General features: G+C 39.4%; 4 protein-coding genes and 2 pseudogenes across 4 annotated transcripts; all 6 read left to right on the top strand.

The window, feature by feature from the left end:
• Nucleotides 1-1173: 1173 nt before the first annotated feature.
• LOC130241189 (protocadherin beta-15-like) lies at nt 1174-3673 on the top strand. Its single transcript, XM_056472910.1, has 2 exons — nt 1174-3569; nt 3661-3673. Exons 1-2 carry the CDS (start codon nt 1174-1176, stop codon nt 3671-3673), a joined length of 2409 nt encoding a protein of 802 aa, XP_056328885.1.
• Nucleotides 3674-4279: 606 nt separating this feature from the next.
• LOC130241187 (protocadherin alpha-8-like) lies at nt 4280-6885 on the top strand. Its single transcript, XM_056472908.1, has 2 exons — nt 4280-6692; nt 6848-6885. The coding sequence occupies exons 1-2, from the start codon at nt 4280-4282 to the stop codon at nt 6883-6885; spliced, it is 2451 nt and encodes an 816-aa protein (XP_056328883.1).
• Nucleotides 6886-7287: 402 nt separating this feature from the next.
• Nucleotides 7288-9860, top strand: LOC130241186 (protocadherin alpha-3-like; annotated as a pseudogene).
• A 453-nt stretch (nt 9861-10313) lies between these two features.
• Nucleotides 10314-12698, top strand: LOC130241185 (protocadherin alpha-3-like). The gene has a single exon (XM_056472906.1). The coding sequence runs from the start codon at nt 10314-10316 to the stop codon at nt 12696-12698; it is 2385 nt and encodes a 794-aa protein (XP_056328881.1).
• Nucleotides 12699-14021: 1323 nt separating this feature from the next.
• On the top strand, nt 14022-18554 carry LOC130241184 (protocadherin gamma-A11-like). Its single transcript, XM_056472905.1, has 2 exons — nt 14022-16385; nt 18522-18554. Exons 1-2 carry the CDS (start codon nt 14022-14024, stop codon nt 18552-18554), a joined length of 2397 nt encoding a protein of 798 aa, XP_056328880.1.
• Nucleotides 18555-21365: 2811 nt separating this feature from the next.
• On the top strand, nt 21366-23988 carry LOC130241183 (protocadherin gamma-A11-like; annotated as a pseudogene).
• Nucleotides 23989-24502: the final 514 nt, after the last annotated feature.

The following is a 24502-nucleotide window of genomic DNA, read 5'->3' as shown; positions in this document are numbered from 1 at the left end:
TATTGTTGCACTAAATGTAAACCTAAACTGATATTATGTCAAGGTGTTTGTGCCTTTTCTGTCAGGTTGTTCAGAACTTGTTGAAAACTCATAGTGGTGTTGTTGATGTTTATACAAGTGTGAGTTTGTGTGTGTCTTAAAGGCATGTCATCTGACTTTAATATTGGTCTTGCATGGCTACTGGATCTTTTCAGAATCCTCTACTCTCTCTTTGCTTTAAACTGACTTGTTTTATTCATGTGTTTATTTGCAGTTTGTTGTGTTTAATGGAACAAAAATGAATGAGTAATTTTAAGTATAATATGTAGATTATTTAGGAGTTCATGCACTCTAACATTGATGGGTTATTTTAACCTAAAGATTTGGTAAAACATGGACAAAACCAACCATTGGGGTTAAAGATGGGTTATTATTTTAATTCAAAAGTGTAACCCAGCAGTTGGTTTTGTCAATATTTTACCATTTTAGGTTAAAATAACCCAACAATTTCAGAGTGCATGGATTCCTAGATCATTCATCCATACAACTATACTTTATTGTATTTATTTAGCTAAAAACGATAAAACTTGCATTAAAACAATGTGACCAACCCTGTTCCCAGAGATCTACCTTCCTGCAGATTTTAGTTTCAACCCATATCAAACACACCTGCCTGTAGTTGTCAAGTGTTGTTTAGGTCCAAATGAATTGGCTCAGGTGTGTTTGTTAAGGTTGGAGCTGAAATCTGCAGGATGGTAAATCTCCAGGAACAGGGTTGAGCACCCCTACATTAAAAAAAATTTAATTAGATATGTAATTAATCGCTCATATTTTACCCACTTTTGGTTAAAAATAACCCAGCAGTTTTTAGAGTATAGATAAAATGATTTGAAGCTGACAACATTACAGTTTTTGGATGTTGCGATGCAGCTGATGCATTAGAGCGCGAGATGTCAGTATAAACCTAGAGAAAGACGCATGATGTCAAGCAGTTGCTCGTGGCTTTTGTGTGTTCCGCCCTCTCGGTTTATCCGTGTTTTCTCATTCTCACCACTGATGCTGTTTGATTTGTCCGTATCCCGTCCAGCGTCTGACATTGTGACTTGTTTTCAGTATAAATGGGAGCAACGATGGACAATATTTCCTAGGATAAACACTGAATTACGCTGAAAGGTTTTTGTAATATCAGGGAAAATGGAACAAAGGCGACGCGATTGTCGGGTGGAGCTAAATGCTAAACTCGCTTTCATTGCGGTATCGCTGTTGTTCGGGAGAGCAGTTTGGGCACAAATACGGTACTCGATCTCGGAGGAACAAAAGGACGGAGCTGCTGTTGGAAATATCGCGAAGGATTTGGGAATCGATCACAGGACACTGAAGGATCGGGGATTTCGCATTGTGTCGACCTCAGGCGAGTCCATGTTTAGTGTAAATCAGAATGACGGTGTCTTGTATGTGAACGGAAAGATAGACAGAGAGGAGGTCTGCGAGAGAAGCACTCCATGTTTAATTAATCTGAAAATCGCTCTACAAAACCCCCTAGAAATACACTATGTTACTGTAGAGATACTGGATGTGAACGATCACAGTCCGCGATTTCCAGAGAACGAAAAGCGGCTGGAAATCTGGGAGTCTGCTATGCCGGGCGCGCGATATCCGCTACAGGCAGCGCGTGATCCCGATAGTGGAGCTAATTCTGTTCAGACATATAAACTCAGCCAAAACGAGCATTTTCGCCTTGAAGTTAAAGACCGAGAAGAAGATGGTAAAATTCCAATTCTTATTTTACACAAGACGCTTGATAGAGAAGTGATGAAACACATTAAATTAGAGCTTACTGCTTTAGATGGGGGAAGACCCCCTAAGTCTGGTTCATTAGAAATATTTATTGACGTCCTAGATATTAACGATAATTCACCTGTTTTTACCAAAGACTCTTACACAGTTACTTTGAATGAAAACGCACCTGTAGGCACAACAATTGTACAGGTCAATGCCACTGATTTTGACGAGGGTAAAAACGGAGAAGTGGTTTACGCATTGGGGAATAATGTCAACAACAATTTACGCAGACTTTTTAGAGTAAATTCAATCACTGGGGAAATTATTTTAATGAATCTTTTAGATTTTGAGGTCAAGGATAAATATGAAATTGATATTCAGGCATCTGACAAAGGAACAGTCCCACTTGCGACAGATAAAAGTGTTATAATAAAAATCGTCGATGTAAATGATAATTCGCCTGAAATAGAGGTGACATCCTTTTCAAGCGACATTCCAGAGGACTCTAGACCTGGCACTACAGTGGCTTTAATTAGTGTCACTGATTTAGACGCTGGACTCAATGGTAAAATCTCCTGCTCAATATCTGAAGATATTCCTTTTAAACTAATGTCTTCATCACAAGATAATATTTATTCTTTGGTTACATCTGGATTACTTGACAGGGAAACTAAATTTCAGTTTGACATAACAATAGTTGCAAAAGATTTGGGACAGCCATCATTATCATCTGTTAAAACTATAACTGTTCTGATCTCAGATGTTAATGACAACAGTCCGGAATTCACATTTTCTCCATATGTGTTTTATGTGATGGAGAATAATGCTCCGGGCAAATCTTTATTTTCTGTATCTGCCTCTGACAAAGACACAGGTGAAAACAGTGTTGTCAGCTATCAGATATGGAGAGATGGTGGTGCAGAAAACAAGTTTACATCTTTCATTAATATTAACTCTGAAAATGGGGAGATTTATGCCCTGAAGAGTTTTGATTTTGAAACTTCCAAAACGTTTCAGTTCCACATACTCGCCACAGACTCTGGAAGTCCATCTCTGAGCAGTAACGTGACAGTGAACGTGTTTATTCTGGATCAGAACGACAACGTTCCAGTGATCTTATATCCAGTCAGCGCTAACGGTTCTGCTGAGGGTGTGGAAGAGATTCCCCGTAATGTGAACGCAGGTCATTTGGTGACTAAAGTCAGAGCCTATGATGCAGATATAGGATACAACGGCTGGTTATTATTCTCACTGCAGGAAGTTAGTGAGCACAGTCTCTTTGCTTTGGACCGCTATACAGGACAGATAAGGACCCTTCGCTCATTCACAGAAACAGACGAGGCCCAGCATAAACTGCTCATACTGGTCAAAGACAATGGGAACGTTTCCCTCTCAGCAACAGCGACTGTGATTGTCAAAGTTGTGGAGCCCAAAGAGGCTTTTGCAGCTCCTGATGGTAAAAACACAGTAAAAGACGAGGAGGAAAACAACGTCACATTTTATTTGATCATCACTTTGGGCTCGGTTTCAGTGCTTTTCGTCATCAGCATCATCGTGTTGATTGTAATGCAGTGCTCCAAATCTACAGACTATTCGTCCAAGTATTTACAGGACGCAAATTATGACGGGACTCTGTGTCACAGCATCCAGTACAGATCTGGAGACAAACGCTACATGTTAGTTGGACCCAGAATGAGTATCGGCTCTACTATAGCACCAGGCAGTAATAGGAATACTCTAGTCATACCAGATCGCAGGAGGAGGGATTCTGGAGAGGTAAGAAACAAAACAGATATTTGCTATATGTTGTATTCATGGTCATCATTGTTATATTTTAAATTCTTATCTACTGAGCGCAATCAATGCGCGAATTATTCTGGTAACATATTGACTGACTAGTACGGCTGAGTGAATGTATAGTTACGCATGTTTATTTATTAATTATTAATTTAATTATTTTAAAATTAAATAATTAATTAATTAGTTTGTTTGTTTGTTTGTTGATTACTGTAAACAAATTGTGTATCCAATCACAGCGACTGTGTCCTTAGTACTGATTTCGTAATGCTGCTTCTACGCTGCCTATAGCGTTATTGTCTCGCTTTATATTTTTTATTTGTTTATTTTTCTGTTTCTGTGTAATTTTTGGATATGATTAGAGAAATAAATTTAGAAAAAAAGTTTAGTTTATATCAGTATGAATTCGTAGGGTTTAATACACAGCAATGCAACTGAAGAGCGCGAGGTGTCAGTGTAAACCTAGTGTACGACATAAAACATCACAGAACCTCCCTGCTTTTCTCTCTCTCTCTCTCTCTCTCTCTCTCTCTCGGTTAGATTGTACACGATCAGCCTGTCTTCAGTAACGCTGTTTGCTCGCTGCTTTTGTCAATCGTTATTCTTTGTAATATCCTTCAGTATTTGCGGAATTTCACATTTCTGGTTTCTGGTATGTGACCATTGGACTAATACTTGGATATTCGTTGTGGCATTGCTGTGGATGTTATATGCTGCAAAAATGGGACAAAGGAGACCCGATCAGCGGCGGGAGCGGCATGTGAAAATACTCTTCTTTGTTGTGTTACTTGTTTATGGCAAAACCGTTTTGGCACAAATACGCTACTCTATTTCTGAAGAGCTAAAGGACGGAACTGCTGTGGGAAATGTTGCCAAGGATTTGGGTATTGATCACAGAACCTTAAAGGAGCGCGGATTTCGCATTGTCTCCACCTCAGGCGAGTCCATGTTTAGCGTAAACCAGAACGACGGTGTCTTGTATGTGAAAGGTAAATTAGATAGAGAGACTGTGTGCGAAAGAAGCACTTCGTGTTTAATCAATCTGAAAATTGCTTTAGAAAATCCTCTCGAGATCCATTATGTGACTGTTGATTTAATAGACGTGAATGATCACGCACCGATGTTTCCAGAGAAGGAAAAGCGTTTAGAAATAAGCGAAACGGTGCTTCCCGGTGCGCGTTTCCAGCTTCAGGCTGCGCGCGATCCAGACAGTGGCAGTAATTCAGTTCAGACTTATAAACTGAGCCACACCGAATATTTTCGTATTGAAATTATAGATCTTGATGATGACGGTAAAGTTCCAGCGCTTGTTTTGCAAAAACCGCTGGACCGAGAGGTATCAAAAATTATGAAATTGCAGTTAACTGCTTTAGATGGAGGCAGACCACCAAAGTCTGGAACTATGGATATAATTATAGATGTGTTGGATATTAATGATAATGCACCTGTTTTTACTAAAGACACTTACAGTGTAATTCTGAATGAAAACACTGCAGTTGGCACAACTATTTTAAGAGTGAATGCAACTGATCGTGACGAAGGACAAAACGGAGAAGTAGTTTATTCATTAGGGCATAACGTTAATTACAAGTTGCGGAAACTATTTGATGTAAATCCAGTAACAGGAGACGTTATCGTGACAGGTCTATTGGATTATGAAGTCAAAGACAAATATCAGATTAGCATTCAAGCATCAGATAAAGGGATTGTCCCTCTAACATCAGATAAAATTGTTACTATAAAAATCGCAGATGTAAATGATAATGAACCTCAGATAGAAGTGACGTCATTCTCAAGCACCATTCCAGAAGACTCTAAACCTGGAACAACTGTGGCTCTAATAAGTGTGTCTGATTTAGATTCTGGGATAAATGGCAGAGTCACCTGTTCATTATCCGACAACATACCTTTCCAGCTAATGCCATCATCTCAAGAAAATACATATTCATTAGTGACAACATCTGCTCTAGACAGAGAGACAATTGCTCACTATGACATTACATTAGAAGCCAAAGACGCTGGTCAACCACCACTGTCTTCTGTTAAATCTGTAACTGTTCAGATATCAGATGTAAATGACAATAGTCCAGAGTTCTCTTCTTCCCCTTATGCATTTTATGTGATGGAGAATAATGCTCCAGGCAAATCTTTATTTTCTGTATCTGCCTCTGACAAAGACACAGGTGAAAACAGTGTTGTCAGCTATCAGATATGGAGAGATGGTGGTGCAGAAAACAAGTTTACATCTTTCATTAATATTAACTCTGAAAATGGGGAGATTTATGCCCTGAAGAGTTTTGACTTTGAAACTTCCAAAACGTTTCAGTTCCACGTGCTCGCCACAGACTCTGGAAGTCCATCTCTGAGCAGTAACGTGACAGTGAACGTGTTTATTCTGGATCAGAACGACAACGTTCCAGTGATCTTATATCCAGTCAGCGCTAACGGTTCTGCTGAGGGTGTGGAAGAGATTCCCCGTAATGTGAACGCAGGTCATTTGGTGACTAAAGTCAGAGCCTATGACGCAGATATAGGATACAACGGCTGGCTATTATTCTCACTGCAGGAAGTTAGTGAGCACAGTCTCTTTGCTTTGGACCGCTATACAGGACAGATAAGGACCCTTCGCTCATTCACAGAAACAGACGAGGCCCAGCATAAACTGCTCATACTGGTCAAAGACAATGGGAACGTTTCCCTCTCAGCAACAGCGACTGTGATTGTCAAAATTGTGGAGCCCAAAGAGGCTTTTGCAGCTCCTGATGATAAAACCGCAGTAAAAGACGAGGAGGAAAACAACGTCACATTTTATTTGATCATCACTTTGGGCTCGGTTTCAGTGCTTTTCGTCATCAGCATCATCGTGTTGATTGTAATGCAGTGCTCCAAATCTACAGACTATTCGTCCAAGTATTTACAGGACGCAAATTATGACGGGACTCTGTGTCACAGCATCCAGTACAGATCTGGAGACAAACGCTACATGTTAGTTGGACCCAGAATGAGTATCGGCTCTACTATAGCACCAGGCAGTAATAGGAATACTCTAGTCATACCAGATCGCAGGAGGAGGGATTCTGGAGAGGTAAGAACAAGAGTAGTACTTTGCTATATTTTATTTATGGTCATTATTGGTATTTGTTTATGGTTTCTTACTTATATTGAGCTCAATCGATGCTATAATTACTCTGGTGACATATTGTCATTTATAAACATTACAACAGTGCGCTTGAATATAGCCAAGTTCCACTGTGAATTCATTATTATTGTTATTTTATTGTGTCTTAAGCTTTAAAAGAAAAAATCAAATACAGCGAGAGCGGCTGAGCCGCTGTCCTTGGTGCTGATTTTGTAATGCCGCTTTACACTGCATATAACGCTATTTCTGTGTATTTATTTTAGATATATAACAAGACAAAGAAACTACAAAAGTTTTAATCAACTATTAATTTCGTAGGGTTTAATAACAGCAATGCAACTGAAGAGCGCGAGGTGTCAGTGCAAACCTAGTGTACGATTTAAAGCGTCACAGAACCTCCCTGTTTTTTTTTTCGTCGCTTATATTTGTACATGATCAGCCAGTCCTCAGATACGCGGTTTGCTCGCTCATTTTTTAATCGTTTTTCCTAGTAATATATTTCAAGATTTTGGGAATTTCTGGTATGTGACTATTGGACTAATATTCGGACATTCGTTGTGGCATTGCTGTGGATTTTATACGCTGCAAAAATGGGACAAAGGAGACCCGATCAGCGGCGGGAGCGGCATGTGAAAATACTCCTCTTTGTTGTTTTACTTGTTTATGGCAAAACCGTTTTGGCACAAATACGCTACTCTATTTCTGAAGAGCTAAAGGACGGGACTGCTGTGGGAAATGTTGCCAAGGATTTGGGTATTGATCACAGAACCTTAAAGGAGCGAGGATTTCGCATTGTCTCCACCTCAGGCGAGTCCATGTTTAGCGTAAACCAGAACGACGGTGTCTTGTATGTGAAAGGTAAATTAGATAGAGAGACTGTGTGCGAAAGACGTACCCCGTGTTTAATCAATCTGAAACTTGCTTTAGAAAATCCTCTCGAGATCCATTATGTGACTGTTGATTTAATAGACGTGAATGACCACGCACCGATGTTTCCAGAGAAGGAAAAGCGTTTAGAAATAAGCGAAACGGTGCTTCCCGGTGCGCGTTTCCAGCTTCAGGCTGCGCGCGATCCAGACAGTGGCAGTAATTCAGTTCAGACTTATAAACTGAGCCACACTGAATACTTTCGTATTGAAATTATAGATCGCGATGAAGATGGTAAACTTCCAGCTCTAATGTTACAAAAGCCTCTTGACCGAGAGGTTTCAAAAAGTATAAAGCTGCAGTTAACTGCTTTAGATGGAGGCAGACCACCAAAGTCTGGAACTATGGATATATCTATAGATGTGTTAGATATTAATGATAATGCACCTGTTTTTACTAAAGACACTTACAGTGTAATACTGAATGAAAACTCTCCCGTAGGCACAACCATTCTTAGGGTGAATGCAACTGATCCTGACGAAGGACAGAACGGGGAAGTAGTTTACTCATTGGGGCACGATGCTAATTTCAAAGTGCGGAAACTTTTGATGTAAATCCAGTAACAGGAGACATTATCGTGACAGGTCCGTTGGATTATGAGGTCAAAGATAAATATCAGATTGACATTCAAGCATCAGATAAAGGGATTGTCCCTCTAACAACAGATAAAATTGTTACTATAAAGATTACTGATGTAAATGATAATGAACCTCAGATAGAAGTGACGTCATTATCAAGCACCATTCCAGAAGACTCTAAACCTGGAACAACGGTGGCTTTAATAAGTGTGTCTGATTTAGATTCTGGGATAAATGGCAGAGTCACCTGTTCATTATCTGAGAACATACCTTTCCAGCTAATGCCATCATCTCAAGAAAACACATATTCATTAGTGACAACATCTGCTCTAGACAGAGAGACCATTGCTCACTATGACATTACATTAGAAGCCAAAGACGCTGGTCAACCACCACTGTCTTCTGTTAAATCTGTAACTGTTCAGATATCAGATGTAAATGACAATAGTCCAGAGTTTTCTTCTTCCCCTTATGCATTTTATGTGATGGAGAATAATGCTCCAGGCAAATCTTTATTTTCTGTATCTGCCTCTGACAAAGACACAGGTGAAAACAGTGTTGTCAGCTATCAGATATGGAGAGATGGTGGTGCAGAAAACAAGTTTACATCTTTCATTAATATTAACTCTGAAAATGGGGAGATTTATGCCCTGAATAGTTTTGACTTTGAAACTTCCAAAATGTTTCAGTTCCACATACTCGCCACAGACTCTGGAAGTCCATCTCTGAGCAGTAACGTGACAGTGAACGTGTTTATTCTGGATCAGAACGACAACGTTCCAGTGATCTTATATCCAGTCAGCGCTAACGGTTCTGCTGAGGGTGTGGAAGAGATTCCCCGTAATGTGAACGCAGGTCATTTGGTGACTAAAGTCAGAGCCTATGACGCAGATATAGGATACAACGGCTGGTTATTATTCTCACTGCAGGAAGTTAGTGAGCACAGTCTCTTTGCTTTGGACCGCTACACAGGACAGATAAGGACCCTTCGCTCATTCACAGAAACAGACGAGGCCCAGCATAAACTGCTCATACTGGTCAAAGACAATGGGAACGTTTCACTCTCAGCAACAGCGACTGTGATTGTCAAAGTTGTGGAGCCCAAAGAGGCTTTTGCAGCTCCTGATGATAAAAACGCAGTAAAAGACGAGGAGGAAAACAACGTCACATTTTATTTGATCATCACTTTGGGCTCGGTTTCAGTGCTTTTCGTCATCAGCATCATCGTGTTGATTGTAATGCAGTGCTCCAAATCTACAGACTATTCGTCCAAGTATTTACAGGACACAAATTATGACGGGACTCTGTGTCACAGCATCCAGTACAGATCTGGAGACAAACGCTACATGTTAGTTGGACCCAGAATGAGTATCGGCTCTACTATAGCACCAGGCAGTAATAGGAATACTCTAGTCATACCAGATCGCAGGAGGAGAGATTCTGGAGAGGTAAGGACAAGAGTAGTACTTTGCTATATTTTATTTATGGTCATTATTGGTATTTGTTTATGGTTTCTAACTTATATTGAGCTCAATCGATGATAGAATTACTCTGGTGACATATTGTCATTTATAAATTTTACAACAGTGCGCATGAATATAGCCAAGTTCCACTGTGAATTCATTATTATTGTTATTTTATTGTGTCTTAAGCTTTAAAAGAAAAAATCAAATACAGCGAGAGCGGCCGAGCCGCTGTCCTTGGTGCTGATTTTGTGATGCCGCTTCCACACTGCATATAACGCTATTTCTGTGTATTTATTTTAGATATATAACAAGACAATAAAGTAACTAGAAAAAGGTTTAGTTTAATTATGAGTTTCGTAGGGTTTAATAAACAGCAATGCAACTGAAGAGCGCGAGGTGTCAGTGTAAACCTAGTGTACGATTTAAAGCGTCACAGAACCTCCCTGTTTTTTTTTTTTTTTTTTTTTTCGTCGCTTATATTTGTACATGATCAGCCAGTCTTCAGATACGCGGTTTGCTCGCTCATTTTTTAATCGTTTTTCCTAGTAATATATTTCAAGATTTGGGGAATTTCTGGTATGTGACCATTGGACTAATATTTGGACATTCGTTGTGGCATTGCTGTGGATGTTATATGCTGCAAAAATGGGACAAAGGAGACCCGATCAGCGGCGGGAGCGGCATGTGAAAATACTCCTCTTTGTTATGTTATTTGTTTATGGCAAAACCGTTTTGGCACAAATACGCTACTCTATTTCTGAAGAGCAAAAGGACGGAACTGCTGTGGGAAATGTTGCCAAGGATTTGGGTATTGATCACAGAACCTTAAAGGAGCGAGGATTTCGCATTGTCTCCACCTCAGGCGAGTCCATGTTTAGCGTAAACCAGAACGACGGTGTCTTGTATGTGAAAGGTAGATTAGATAGAGAGACTGTGTGCGAAAGACGTACCCCGTGTTTAATCAATCTGAAACTTGCTTTAGAAAATCCTCTCGAGATCCATTATGTGACTGTTGATGTAATAGACGTTAATGACCACGCACCGATGTTTCCAGAGAAGGAAAAGCGTTTAGAAATAAGCGAAACGGTGCTTCCCGGTGCGCGTTTTCAGCTTCAGGCTGCGCGCGATCCAGACAGTGGCAGTAATTCAGTTCAGACTTATAAACTGAGCCACACTGAATACTTTCGGATTGAAATTATAGATCGCGATGAAGATGGTAAGGTTCCAGCGCTGTTGTTACAAAAGCCTCTTGACCGAGAGGTTACAAAAAGTATAAAGCTGCAGTTAACTGCTTTAGATGGAGGCAGACCACCAAAGTCTGGAACTATGGCTATAACGATAGATGTGCTAGATATTAACGATAATGCACCTGTTTTCAATAAAGATACATATATTGTAATGCTGAATGAAAACACACCTCTGGGCACATCTATTTTAAGGGTGAACGCAACTGATCCGGACGAAGGACAAAACGGAGAAGTAGTTTACTCATTAGGGCACAATGCTAATTACTTGGTGCGGAAACTTTTTGATGTAAATCCAATAACAGGAGACGTTATCGTGACAGGTCTATTGGATTATGAGGTCAAAGATAAATATCAGATTGACATACAAGCATCAGATAAAGGGATTGTGCCTCTAACAACAGATAAAATTGTTACTATAAAGATTACTGATGTAAATGATAATGAACCTCAGATAGAAGTGACGTCATTCTCAAGCACCATTCCAGAAGACTCTAAACCTGGAACAACGGTGGCTTTAATAAGTGTGTCTGATTTAGATTCTGGGATAAATGGCAGAGTCACCTGTTCATTATCCGACAACATACCTTTCCAGCTAATGCCATCATCTCAAGAAAACACATATTCATTAGTGACAACATCTGCTCTAGACAGAGAGACCATTGCTCACTATGACATTACATTAGAAGCCAAAGACGCTGGTCAACCACCACTGTCTTCTGTTAAATCTGTAACTGTTCAGATATCAGATGTAAATGACAACAGTCCAGAGTTCTCTTCTTCTCCTTATGCATTTTATGTGATGGAGAATAATGCTCCAGGCAAATCTTTATTTTCTGTATCTGCCTCTGACAAAGACACAGGTGAAAACAGTGTTGTCAGCTATCAGATATGGAGAGATGGTGGTGCAGAAAACAAGTTTACATCTTTCATTAATATTAACTCTGAAAATGGGGAGATTTATGCCCTAAAGAGTTTTGACTTTGAAACTTCCAAAACGTTTCAGTTCCACATACTCGCCACAGACTCTGGAAGTCCATCTCTGAGCAGTAACGTGACAGTGAACGTGTTTATTCTGGATCAGAACGACAACGTTCCAGTGATCTTATATCCAGTCAGCGCTAACGGTTCTGCTGAGGGTGTGGAAGAGATTCCCCGTAATGTGAACGCAGGTCATTTGGTGACTAAAGTCAGAGCCTATGATGCAGATATAGGATACAACGGCTGGTTATTATTCTCACTGCAGGAAGTTAGTGAGCACAGTCTCTTTGCTTTGGACCGCTATACAGGACAGATAAGGACCCTTCGCTCATTCACAGAAACAGACGAGGCCCAGCATAAACTGCTCATACTGGTCAAAGACAATGGGAACGTTTCACTCTCAGCAACAGCGACTGTGATTGTCAAAGTTGTGGAGCCCAAAGAGGCTTTTGCAGCTCCTGATGATAAAAAGGCAGTAAAAGACGAGGAGGAAAACAACGTCACATTTTATTTGATCATCACTTTGGGCTCGGTTTCAGTGCTTTTCGTCATCAGCATCATCGTGTTGATTGTAATGCAGTGCTCCAAATCTACAGACTATTCGTCTAAGTATTTACAGGACGCAAATTATGACGGGACTCTGTGTCACAGCATCCAGTACAGATCTGGAGACAAACGCTACATGTTAGTTGGACCCAGAATGAGTATCGGCTCTACTATAGCACCAGGCAGTAATAGGAATACTCTAGTCATACCAGATCGCAGGAGGAGGGATTCTGGAGAGGTAAGAAACTTTAGGGTTTGAGTTGCTTTCATATATATTTATCTAAGGCCAGTAATCAATATAGACTGTGGTCAAATAGTTGCATCACATTTAGGCATACAAGATCTGTCCATGTTTGGTGACAAGTTCTGTTTTCCTTGAGGGGATGAATAATTTGAGTATGTTTATGCTGAAATTATGATGTTATGTTTTAATGTTAGGAGCAGGAGTACTTGAAACCTTTTTTATATTAACTTTGGCAGTGTATTTCTAGTATAAATTTGGATAAATCTATCAAACCATGCAAATGTGTCAACTTTATTCATGTGTTTGCTGTTAGCATGTTGTTGCTCCACATTTCTATAAGCTCTATGCAGTTTCTACAGAAAATAGTTGCACTATTGTACACAAAACAGGAGTAAAGCAGATTCAACTATTTATTATTTAGTAACTAGTTCCATGGGTTTTTTAATGGTCATTTCATCTCTCATTCATTCATTTGGACCAATTTTGACTCTTCAAGGATATTTTATTAGTTGATAGATTTGTGTTTATTTGTAGGAAACATGTATACCGAAAGAAGACTTGGCTTTAACATATTTAAAGTACATTTCAGTGGTTTAATCAGTGTTGAGAAGAGAAAGTGACAGTATAATTTGCTCAGATAACTTTTGTTTTACACAAGGAAACAAGTCAGTTTCACAGAAGATTAGTTTATGATTTGTGTGCATGTGATTGATATGCAATTATTAAGTGGCACCTGATTAATCTAGGCTTAGCTGTTGTTAATTATTTTCTAATGCCATTGGTATAGCCAAAACATCTCAAGCTAACAAGCAAATATTTGTTTTTACATGTCTATACATAAAATATAGACTTGTATGGAATATTATAAAATACATTATATGTAATGCAATGTTATACAAGCAGTTGCAGTAACTAGAATTGTAATTACGTACGCTGTTTGTATTTATATAGCCTATATGCTTGTGTTATTCCAATATGTGTTCCCTTTAAAAGATAAAAGTTTCTTCGGATAAACGTGTTTTTTTTTCGACGTCCCCTAGCTATATTGTTTTTGATTTATCCATTCGTTTGCAGTGAAAAATAAATTCGCATGGTGTCAGTGCACACCAAAAAGTCGGAGCTCCCGTGCCATCGCGTGTTGGCAGTTTCATTCGCTCTCAGTCAGTTCGTTATGATCGCCGTGGATGTTGCCTTCACATCCGCCCAGAGCTGTGTCTGCTTCATCATACCGTAAGGATTTTACAACACAAAGCAGGAATTTTATGCTCAACGCTTGTGTTTGTTATGGGCTCATATTTACCGCGACTGGGATCAGTTTAAACGCGAATGTCCTGCAAAATGCAACAAAGGGCGCGTTCGTCATGGCGCCTCACGCTTACGCTTATGGCATTGGGAATGCTGTTCTGGAGAGAAATCTGCGCACAGATACGATATTCTGTCTCTGAGGAGCAAAAAGATGGAGCTGTGGTTGGAAATCTTGCGAAGGATTTAGGTCTCGATCCACGGACGTTAAAGGAAAGAGGATTTCGGATCGTTTCGACCTCCGGCGACTCGCTGTTCACGGTGAACCAGAACGACGGGATTTTAAGCGTCAACGGAAAAATAGATCGCGAGGTGGTGTGCGAGAGAATCAGCTCCTGCAGCATCAATCTAAAGATTGCGCTAGAAAACCCGCTAGAGATTCATTATGTGTCGATAGAAATCGTGGATGTTAATGATCATGCTCCGACATTCCCAGAGAAAGAAAAGCTGCTGGAAATCTGGGAATCTGCCCTACCTGGAGCTCGGTATCAGTTACAGGCTGCGCGGGATCCTGATGGCGGTGTGAACTCCGTTCAGCAATATAAACTCAGCCATAATGATCACTTCCGCATTGAAGTGAAAGATCGCGGAGAAGATCGAAAAATGCCGTTTCTAATTCTTCAAAAGCCTTTAGATAGAGAAACCAGCCGGAAACACAAGTTAGTCCTCACTGCGCTCGATGGAGGACGACCACCCAAATCTGGAACAATGGAGATCATAGTAGATGTTTTAGATGTGAATGATAACATGCCAGTTTTCACACAGGAGGTTTACAGTGTAACTCTGAAGGAGAATGTCCCAGTAGGCACTACTGTTATACAGGTTAATGCTACTGACATGGACGATGGTCCAAATGGAGAAGTGTTTTATTCGTTTGGAAAGGATATTGACAGCAGGCTGATAAAACTATTTGATTTAAACTCTAACACAGGAGAAATGACAGTGATTGGTCAAATAGATTTTGAAGAGACGAATAGCTTTGAAATAGATATCCAAGCATCAGACAAAGGATCAGTTCCTCTGACGTCAGATAAGAGTATAACCATTAAAATCCTTGATGTAAATGACAACGTGCCTGAGATAGAAGTGACGTCATTCTCAAGTGCAGTGCCTGAAGACTGTAAAACTGGAACTACTGTGGCTTTAATCAGTGTCAGTGATTCAGATTCTGGTGTAAATGGGAAAGTGTTGTGCTACATAACTGAAGACACGCCATTTAGGTTAATGGCATCATCTCAAGATAATATTTACGCTCTTGTTACTGCTTCATCTCTCGATAGAGAAACTGTACCTCGCTATGACATCACGTTACTAGCCAAAGACGCTGGTCAGCCACCGCTGTCTTCAGTTAAAACTATAACTGTGCAGGTGTCGGATGTAAATGACAACAGTCCACAGTTCTCTCTGTCACCCTATGCTTTTTATGTGTTTGAAAACAATATCGCAGGGAAATCATTGTTCTCTGTGTCTGCTTCTGATCGCGATCTGGATGACAATGCTGTTGTAAAGTATAGCATTTGGAGAGACTCTGGAGATGAAAACAAATATGCATCTTTCATCAATATTAATTCAGAGAATGGGGAGATTTATGGCCTGAAGGGGTTTGACTTTGAAACTGTAAAAATGTTCCAGTTTCATGTTATTGCAACAGACTCTGGAAGTCCATCTCTGAGCAGTAACGTGACAGTGAACGTGTTTATTCTGGATCAGAACGACAACGTTCCAGTGATCTTATATCCAGTCAGCGCTAACGGTTCTGCTGAGGGTGTGGAAGAGATTCCCCGTAATGTGAACGCAGGTCATTTGGTGACTAAAGTCAGAGCCTATGACGCAGATATAGGATACAACGGCTGGTTATTATTCTCACTGCAGGAAGTTAGTGAGCACAGTCTCTTTGCTTTGGACCGCTATACAGGACAGATAAGGACCCTTCGCTCATTCACAGAAACAGACGAGGCCCAGCATAAACTGCTTATACTGGTCAAAGACAATGGGAACGTTTCACTCTCAGCAACAGCGACTGTGATTGTCAAAGTTGTGGAGCCCAAAGAGGCTTTTGCAGCTCCTGATGATAAAAAGGCAGTAAAAGACGAGGAGGAAAACAACGTCACATTTTATTTGATCATCACTTTGGGCTCGGTTTCAGTGCTTTTCGTCATCAGCATCATCGTGTTGATTGTAATGCAGTGCTCCAAATCTACAGACTATTCGTCCAAGTATTTACAGGACGCAAATTATGACGGGACTCTGTGTCACAGCATCCAGTACAGATCTGGAGACAAACGCTACATGTTAGTTGGACCCAGAATGAGTATCGGCTCTACTATAGCACCAGGCAGTAATAGGAATACTCTAGTCATACCAGATCGCAGGAGGAGGGATTCTGGAGAGGTAAGAAATGTAACGTTACATGCATATTTCTATTTATAGATACAGATTGTGCTAAAAGAGCAGCATCAAACTTATAGGATCTGACTATCTTGCATCCAGTCTGTCTTGTTTTGGTTGTTATTGAAGTGAGCTTGCGCCAAAAGTAACAGTGCTCAAACAACAGTTGTTAGCTGAATACATTAATACATGATAATCAACACTTAACATGAATAACTACATGAATATGTTCAGAAAAATCGATAGAAAATAGACGCAGCTAATAAAAATCAAGCTTCAGTTAAATGTCTTCGCAATAGTCTATATACTTATATTCAGTATTCATTCATTCAATTATTTTCTTTTCGGCTTAGTCACTTGATTAATCTGGCGTCGCCACAGCGGAATGAACCACCAACTTATCCAGCATATGTTTTACACAGCGGATGCTCTTCCATTTGCAACCCATCATTGGCAAACCATCCATACCAATCCATTCACACCAGACCCGGTCCTAACCAATTTGGCACCCTAGGCAAGATTTCAGGTGGCACCCCGTCACATCGCAGCAAATTCCTCTACTAGTGTACATATAGTCAAAAGAAACTAAATAGCTTTTTAATCGACTACTACAAGCTGGGAAGACGTCAGATAAATATGCCAATGCAATTAACGTTATTGCTGAATACATCTAATATTTACACATCTGCTTGAGGAAGGAATGATGGAGTAGTTACATTACTATTACTATTTTCCATAACATTCATCCCCTTCCATAACATTATAGCACTATAGCTATTTATTGATTTGCGCACCATGTTATGCCATACCTGTCAACGTTGGGATGTCAAAAGTATGGGACAACAAATAGCTTCAAATGATAGAATACATAGCAAACATTAGAAAATATTGACAATAAAATAAAAGGTTTAGCCTATTAAAATCAATGGCCTATACAGAAATTAAATAAAGCTATAAAATCGACTTCTTTTTATTGTATTTGCATATTGATTAAAGTTACTTTAGTTATTAAGTGAAGAGCAGCAAATGAATCTCTCATTGTGTTTTGCTGATAACAGAGGTGTCACTTTAAGAATGCACAGATCTACAATGAAAGCATTCGACTACTTTAGTAACTGTTTGTGCTCATTTAAGAGAAAATTAGTTGCGTTTAAAATAAAACACGCATGCAGGACGGACATGTTTACATGTTTTTAAGTGTATTTTTCTGTTTAAACACACATTCGAATCACCAAAGTATCCCAAACTTTCACTCCTCTATAAATAGCGTGTAGAGAAGCTGATCTGGGGACAGTTTATCATACGGAGCACATCTGTCAGTCAGCATGCACACACTGAATTCAGAGGATGCGGCGATTGACGCACAGCTTTAATAGAAAAAGACAGTGAATGCAGATGTTTTTATATTCGTTATATTCAACATACTTTCAAGCCAAAATAAATTGAAAGCATAATTCACTTGATCAGCTCTTGCGATTCTATCACATTTGAGATCGGCTCTGTATTGATGGTATTTTCACTTTTCATATAAGGATTAAACATACGGGGGAAATATGGGAAAATTAAACGTGATAGTGGACAAAAACGGGAGGGTTGACAGGTATGTGTCATGCTAATTGTTAATGGCATTATCAATTATCGCTTGGATACAGCAAAATAATCATCTTTATCGTAACATTATCTCTGTCTCGTTTTTCTTCCTCTTCTTTTCTTTTTTGCCTCCCCTGCGTATCAGGCAGTTTGGGGCATTTTGACATATTGAGCTTGTTGACCAATCAAAAAAACGAACACCATGTAGCAGGAAAATCGAATTATTTGGATGGGGAGGGGGGTTTCTTAGGTGATTATGCTATATTATCATTATTTAATACTACTACTACTTAGTAGGCTTTGCATTATGCAGTTAAATTAATGTGGGCATATTATTTTATAAGTCATAATACCAACTAGTTTTAAGAATAGTGAAAGTTACACTTTTTTTTCTTCCCCCATTTCTGGCGCCCACCTGGATGTACAGCGCCCTTAGCATTTGCTAATCAGGGCCTATGCCACGGGGTGGCCCTGATTCACACTCATTGCGTTCTGTATTATGTAGGTATTTTGATGTCATTGAGCGTAAGCTTTTCTCTCCAAATCATGAGCTTGTAGGACATGACAGCAACCAGTGATGTAGAGTACTGAAAAATCATACTCAAGTAAAAGTACCATTCCTTGCCTAATAATGTAGTGCAGGAGTAAAAGTACCTGTTGTAAATATTACTCAAAATATGAGTAAATAGTAGACCTTTTAAAAGTACTCGAGTAGTGAGTATTATGCTGTAAAAAGTTGATGTGTTTACATGTAATTTGTGGATGTGTGTAAACGTAACATTCTGTAGTGCGTCTAGTTATTGCCCAGCAGGCACACAACGCCATAAGACGTTAATATTAGGTTAGATTTAGGTTGTGATGTCAGGAGACCAAAATTCAAGTCTATCCAGCGTTATTTTGATGTCCAAAAACGATGTCAAATGACGTTGAAATTTGGTTGATTTTAGGTTGTGTTAAAAAGTGACCAAAATCCAATGTCAAGCCAACATCTTAAACCAACGTCATATTGACGTAAAATACTGACATTTATTTGTCAGGTATTGCAAACAAAAATCCAACATCTGATAGACGTCATAGTGGTAACGTCCACATAAATGTCAAGCTGTATCATTATTAGATGTTGATAATTGGTTGATTTTAGGTTGGACATTGCACATTGACGCCAGCTTGACGTTAGGTTCTGACGTCAACCCAATTTTATTTTACAAACAAAATGCAATGTCCCAATGATGTTGGGGTACAACGTCAATCTGACGTCATATTGACATCTTGTGCCTGCTGGGTGTTTAAGTCCATTTCGGTCATCATACAGTAAACATCCGTCATCTTCTCATCAGTGACATGCATCTAAACAGTCTCTTGGTCATTGAGTGTAAAATTTTGGACATCTTCTTGGACACTTTTAATGCTTTCAAACAGTTTGCTGCAATTATAAATCGCCCACGTGTTGACGTAGTTCATTATGATGTGATTTACCTTCTATGTGCAATTTATTTGGACAGGAATCACAGGACTGATTTCTCTAATCCCCCATAGACAAGAAAAAATAAAGTAGTGACTGCAGTTTGAAGGAAAGTAGATGAGTAAAAGTACTGATACTGCACTAAAAATGTATTCAAGTGAAAGTAAAAGTACACATTTTTCAAACTACTTTGTAAATTACAATTTCTGAGGAAAAACTACTCAATTACAGTAATTTGAGTATTTGTAATTGATTACTTTACACCACTGACAGCAACATAAATAGACTCTTAAATAATATATTGCAAACATTATTATTATTTTGTTTTGCAGTGATGTCATAAAGGAGCCATTTTGGTTTCTTAGATGAATCTTTCATTGAACAGCTCATAAAATAACTATTTATAACATAGCGTAAAAACATTTTCAAAATCTAAGGAACGCTTTCTCTCTTCAATGGTCTTTGCTGAATAGAAATATTATTTCCATGTACAATGTTGTTCAGGGAATCATCAATGCCACAAAATAACTTATTTTTAAGCATAAACAAAATGAGTTTGTAGTTATAGTTTCTCACTTATTATTTATTTATGTATGGAAATGCTTATAACGTCTTAAAGTAGCCAACGTTGATAGTATTTGAACCCTTTATGATGTTACAAAGATTATATGATGAACGGCATGCTGATTCTTTGTGATTAGGTATATTTACACATGAACCCAAGTAATAAAAAAACATTAACAAAATCATGAATGCAATATATCTGTTACTTAACCACTGAAGAGAGGCGTCCTCCACCCAATAAAGCGGGTCAGACCTGTTCTGTTAAACTAAAAACAGTAAAATACATAAATTATAGAGAAGAAGTTACAATTTGAAAGTTAAAACGGAGATATTTGAAGAGGGAAGAGAGTGGCATTGAGGTAAAGTATGGTTTTATATTCGCACATTAATTCAGTGACAACTTGTGATGTGCTCCTGATATTGTTGTTGAATACTCGGACTGAAATCACATGTAAGTATGACTTTAAAACAACATTAGCACTATTTAATTGACTGATCAATGCTGTATTTTGATAATCATTGGCTGCTAATATGATTCCACTATTTGGTATTAGCAAAGAATACTTTTCTGATATTATATTATTAAGGACAAATTCAGAATGTGTGAATATGAAATCAACTTAACCTCAGTTGCCAAGTTGTTAGATATCAGAGCTCCAGAATGTTAGCAATAGGGTGTTTCACAGTTACACATTTGATAATCCAAAAGGCAAGAAATAAGGATCCATAGACTGTAACACAGAAGCATTTCAGCATAACAAGTTTCATCAGGATAAACTGCACAGTACTGTACTTTACTACAGCATTCAGAAGATAAATTGGATAGCATAGCGTTGTCATCCTTCTCACAGAATTATTGGTTTAGATTAAACAGTTATTGGTCCATACTTTCTAGAATGTGAATACATATTTGCATGTTTGATAAAAATATTATTGAATATAAGTATTAAATAATACTGAAGCAGATACTGCTATAAGCTAGTTTATTTATCTGAATCTACTTCACAAACTTTGGTAGTAGCCAATTAGAATTACAGTAATTTCTGTGGGTAAAACGTGTTGTTGCATATGAATACATGGAATTTCATTGTTGTTCCTTTGTAATCATTGTAAGGGTAATCGTTTTGTAAAGCGTTTTGTAAAGAGTGAAGCGTTCATCTTTTTTTTTTCTTCTTTTTTTTTTTTGATCAATTCCGTTCGTTTGCAGTGAAAAATAAATTCGCATGGTGTCAGTGCACACCAAAAAGTCGGACCTTTCGTGGCATCGCGTGTTGGCAGTTTCATTCGCTCTCAGTCAGTTCGTTATGATCGCCGTGGATGTTGCCTTCACATCCGCACAGAGCTGTGTCTGCTTCATCATACCGTAAGGATTTTACAACACAAAGCAGGAATTTTATGCTCAACGCTTGTGTTTGTTATGGGCTCATATTTACCGCGACTGGAATCAGTTTAAACGCGAATGTCCTGCAAAATGCAACAAAGGGCGCGTTCGTCATGGCGCCTCACGCTTACGCTTATGGCATTGGGAATGCTGTTCTGGAGAGAAATCTGCGCACAGATACGATATTCTGTCTCTGAGGAGCAAAAAGATGGAGCTGTGGTTGGAAATATTGCGAAGGATTTAGGTCTCGATCCACGGACGTTAAAGGAGAGAGGATTTCGGATCGTTTCGACCTCCGGCGACTCGCTGTTCACGGTGAACCAGAACGACGGGATTTTAAGCGTAAACGGAAAAATAGATCGCGAGGTGGTGTGCGAGAGAATCAGCTCCTGCAGCATCAATCTAAAGATTGCGCTAGAAAACCCGCTAGAGATTCATTATGTGTCGATAGAAATCGTGGATGTTAATGATCATGCTCCGACATTCCCAGAGAAGGAAAGTCAGTTGGAAATATCTGAATCTGCCCTACCTGGAGCTCGGTATCAGTTACAGGCTGCGCGGGATCCTGATGGCGGTGTGAACTCCGTTCAGCAATATAAACTCAGCCATAATGATCACTTCCGCATTGAAGTTAAAGATCGCGGAGAAGATCGAAAAATGCCGTTTCTAATTCTTCAAAAGCCTTTAGACAGAGAAACCAGCCGGAAACACAAGTTAGTCCTCACTGCGCTCGATGGAGGACGACCACCCAAATCTGGAACAATGGAGATCATAGTTGATGTTTTAGATATTAATGATAACATGCCAGTTTTCACACAGGAGGTTTACAGTGTAACTCTGAAGGAGAATGTCCCTGTAGGCACTACTGTTATACAGGTTAATGCTACTGACATGGACGATGGTCCAAATGGAGAAGTGTTTTATTCGTTTGGAAAGAATACAGACAATAGGATTATAAATATTTTTGATTTAAACTCCATTACTGGAGAAATGACAGTGATTGGTCAAATAGATTTTGAAGAGACCAATAGCTTTGAAATAGATATCCAAGCATCAGACAAAGGATCAGTTCCTCTGACGTCAGATAAGAGTATAACCATTAAAATCATTGATGTAAATGACAACGTGCCTGAGATAGAAGTGACGTCATTCTCAAGTGCAGTACCCGAAGACTGTAAAACTGGAACTACTGTGGCTTTAATCAGTGTCAGTGATTCAGATTCTGGTGTAAATGGGAAAGTGTTGTGCTACATAACTGAAGACACGCCATTTAGATTAATGGCATCATCTCAAGATAATATTTACGCTCTTGTTACTGCTTCATCTCTTGATAGAGAAACTGTACCTCGCTATGACATCACGTTACTAGCCAAAGACGCTGGTCAGCCACCGCTGTCTTCAGTTAAAACTATAACTGTGCAGGTGTCGGATGTAAATGACAACAGTCCACAGTTCTCTCTGTCACCCTATGCTTTTTATGTGTTTGAAAACAATATCGCAGGGAAATCATTGTTCTCTGTGTCTGCTTCTGATCGTGATCTGGATGACAATGCTGTTGTAAAGTATAGCATTTGGAGAGACTCTGGAGATGAAAACAAATATGCATCTTTCATCAATATTAATTCAGAGAATGGGGAGATTTATGGCCTGAAGGGGTTTGACTTTGAAACTGTAAAAATGTTCCAGTTTCATGTTATTGCAACAGACTCTGGAAGTCCATCTCTGAGCAGTAACGTGACAGTGAACGTGTTTATTCTGGATCAGAACGACAACGTTCCAGTGATCTTATATCCAGTCAGCGCTAACGGTTCTGCTGAGGGTGTGGAAGAGATTCCCCGTAATGTGAACGCAGGTCATTTGGTGACTAAAGTCAGAGCCTATGACGCAGATATAGGATACAACGGCTGGTTATTATTCTCACTGCAGGAAGTTAGTGAGCACAGTCTCTTTGCTTTGGACCGCTATACAGGACAGATAAGGACCCTTCGCTCATTCACAGAAACAGACGAGGCCCAGCATAAACTGCTCATACTGGTCAAAGACAATGGGAACGTTTCCCTCTCAGCAACAGCGACTGTGATTGTCAAAGTTGTGGAGCCCAAAGAGGCTTTTGCAGCTCCTGATGATAAAAACGCAGTAAAAGACGAGGAGGAAAACAACGTCACATTTTATTTGATCATCACTTGGGCTCGGTTTCAGTGCTTTTCGTCATCAGCATCATCGTGTTGATTGTAATGCAGTGCTCCAAATCTACAGACTATTCGTCCAAGTATTTACAGGACGCAAATTATGACGGGACTCTGTGTCACAGCATCCAGTACAGATCTGGAGACAAACGCTACATGTTAGTTGGACCCAGAATGAGTATCGGCTCTACTATAGCACCAGGCAGTAATAGGAATACTCTAGTCATACCAGATCGCAGGAGGAGAGATTCTGGAGAGGTAAAACAAAGTTTATATAAAATACTTATTTGTGATTTGCTATAGTGTCTCTGTTTGTTTGGCCACTGTAATGTCCTCTCCTCACCCTGCAAACACACTCTGTTCCATGCAGAATTAACATTTGTAGTAATTTTTCTCGTTGTAGGTGTTGATCTATGTTTCTAAACAGTCTGAAAGATTAATCTCTTGCATTTAACTGGCAGAAGGACTTTGAACCAGAAAAAGTGTTAGTTGATGTAGAGAGTTTTGGGACTTGACCTGCCAGTCCAGCCTGATCTCACGAGAAAACGTAAATATTTTACGTTTTGTCAGTTGAGTGGCTAATTCGTACGAATTCGTACGAGTTCAGTCGTACTAAATTGTATGATTTTAAAAAGAAGTCGTGGCACCTAACCCCACCCCTAAACGCAACCGTCATTGGGGGATGAGCAAATTGTACTAAATTGTATGAATTAGATCGTACGAATTCATATGAATTAGCCACTAAACAAAAAGTTACGAATTGCCGTGAGATTGTGTTGGCCAGTCTGTCTAATTGAATGCTTTCATCACATTAGCTCTTGGATGTGGCGACACAGTGGCCCAGTACTTAGTGCTGTCGCCTCACAGCAAGAAGGTTGCTGGTTCGAGCCTCGTCTGGATGAGTTGGCGTTTCTGTATGGAGTTGTATGCTCTCCCTGCATTAGCG

Source organism: Danio aesculapii, chromosome 14 (assembly GCF_903798145.1).
Source record: "Danio aesculapii chromosome 14, fDanAes4.1, whole genome shotgun sequence".
In the NCBI taxonomy this organism is placed as follows: domain Eukaryota; kingdom Metazoa; phylum Chordata; class Actinopteri; order Cypriniformes; family Danionidae; genus Danio; species Danio aesculapii.
This window is presented reverse-complemented; position numbering and strand designations above follow the sequence as displayed.

Excerpts from the sequence above, each read along its gene's own strand:
- LOC130241189 (XM_056472910.1), top strand. The coding sequence starts at position 1,174 with ATGGAACAAAGGCGACGCGATTGTCGGGTGGAGCTAAATGCTAAACTC.
- LOC130241187 (XM_056472908.1), top strand. The coding sequence starts at position 4,280 with ATGGGACAAAGGAGACCCGATCAGCGGCGGGAGCGGCATGTGAAAATA. Across the intron at positions 6,693-6,847 it reads TTTATTTATGGTCATTATTG|CTTTAAAAGAAAAAATCAAA; the intron begins GTATTTGTTTAT and ends TTGTGTCTTAAG.
- LOC130241185 (XM_056472906.1), top strand. The coding sequence starts at position 10,314 with ATGGGACAAAGGAGACCCGATCAGCGGCGGGAGCGGCATGTGAAAATA.
- LOC130241184 (XM_056472905.1), top strand. The coding sequence starts at position 14,022 with ATGCAACAAAGGGCGCGTTCGTCATGGCGCCTCACGCTTACGCTTATG. Across the intron at positions 16,386-18,521 it reads ATTCTGGAGAGGTAAGAAAT|GACATGACAGCAACCAGTGA; the intron begins GTAACGTTACAT and ends ATGAGCTTGTAG.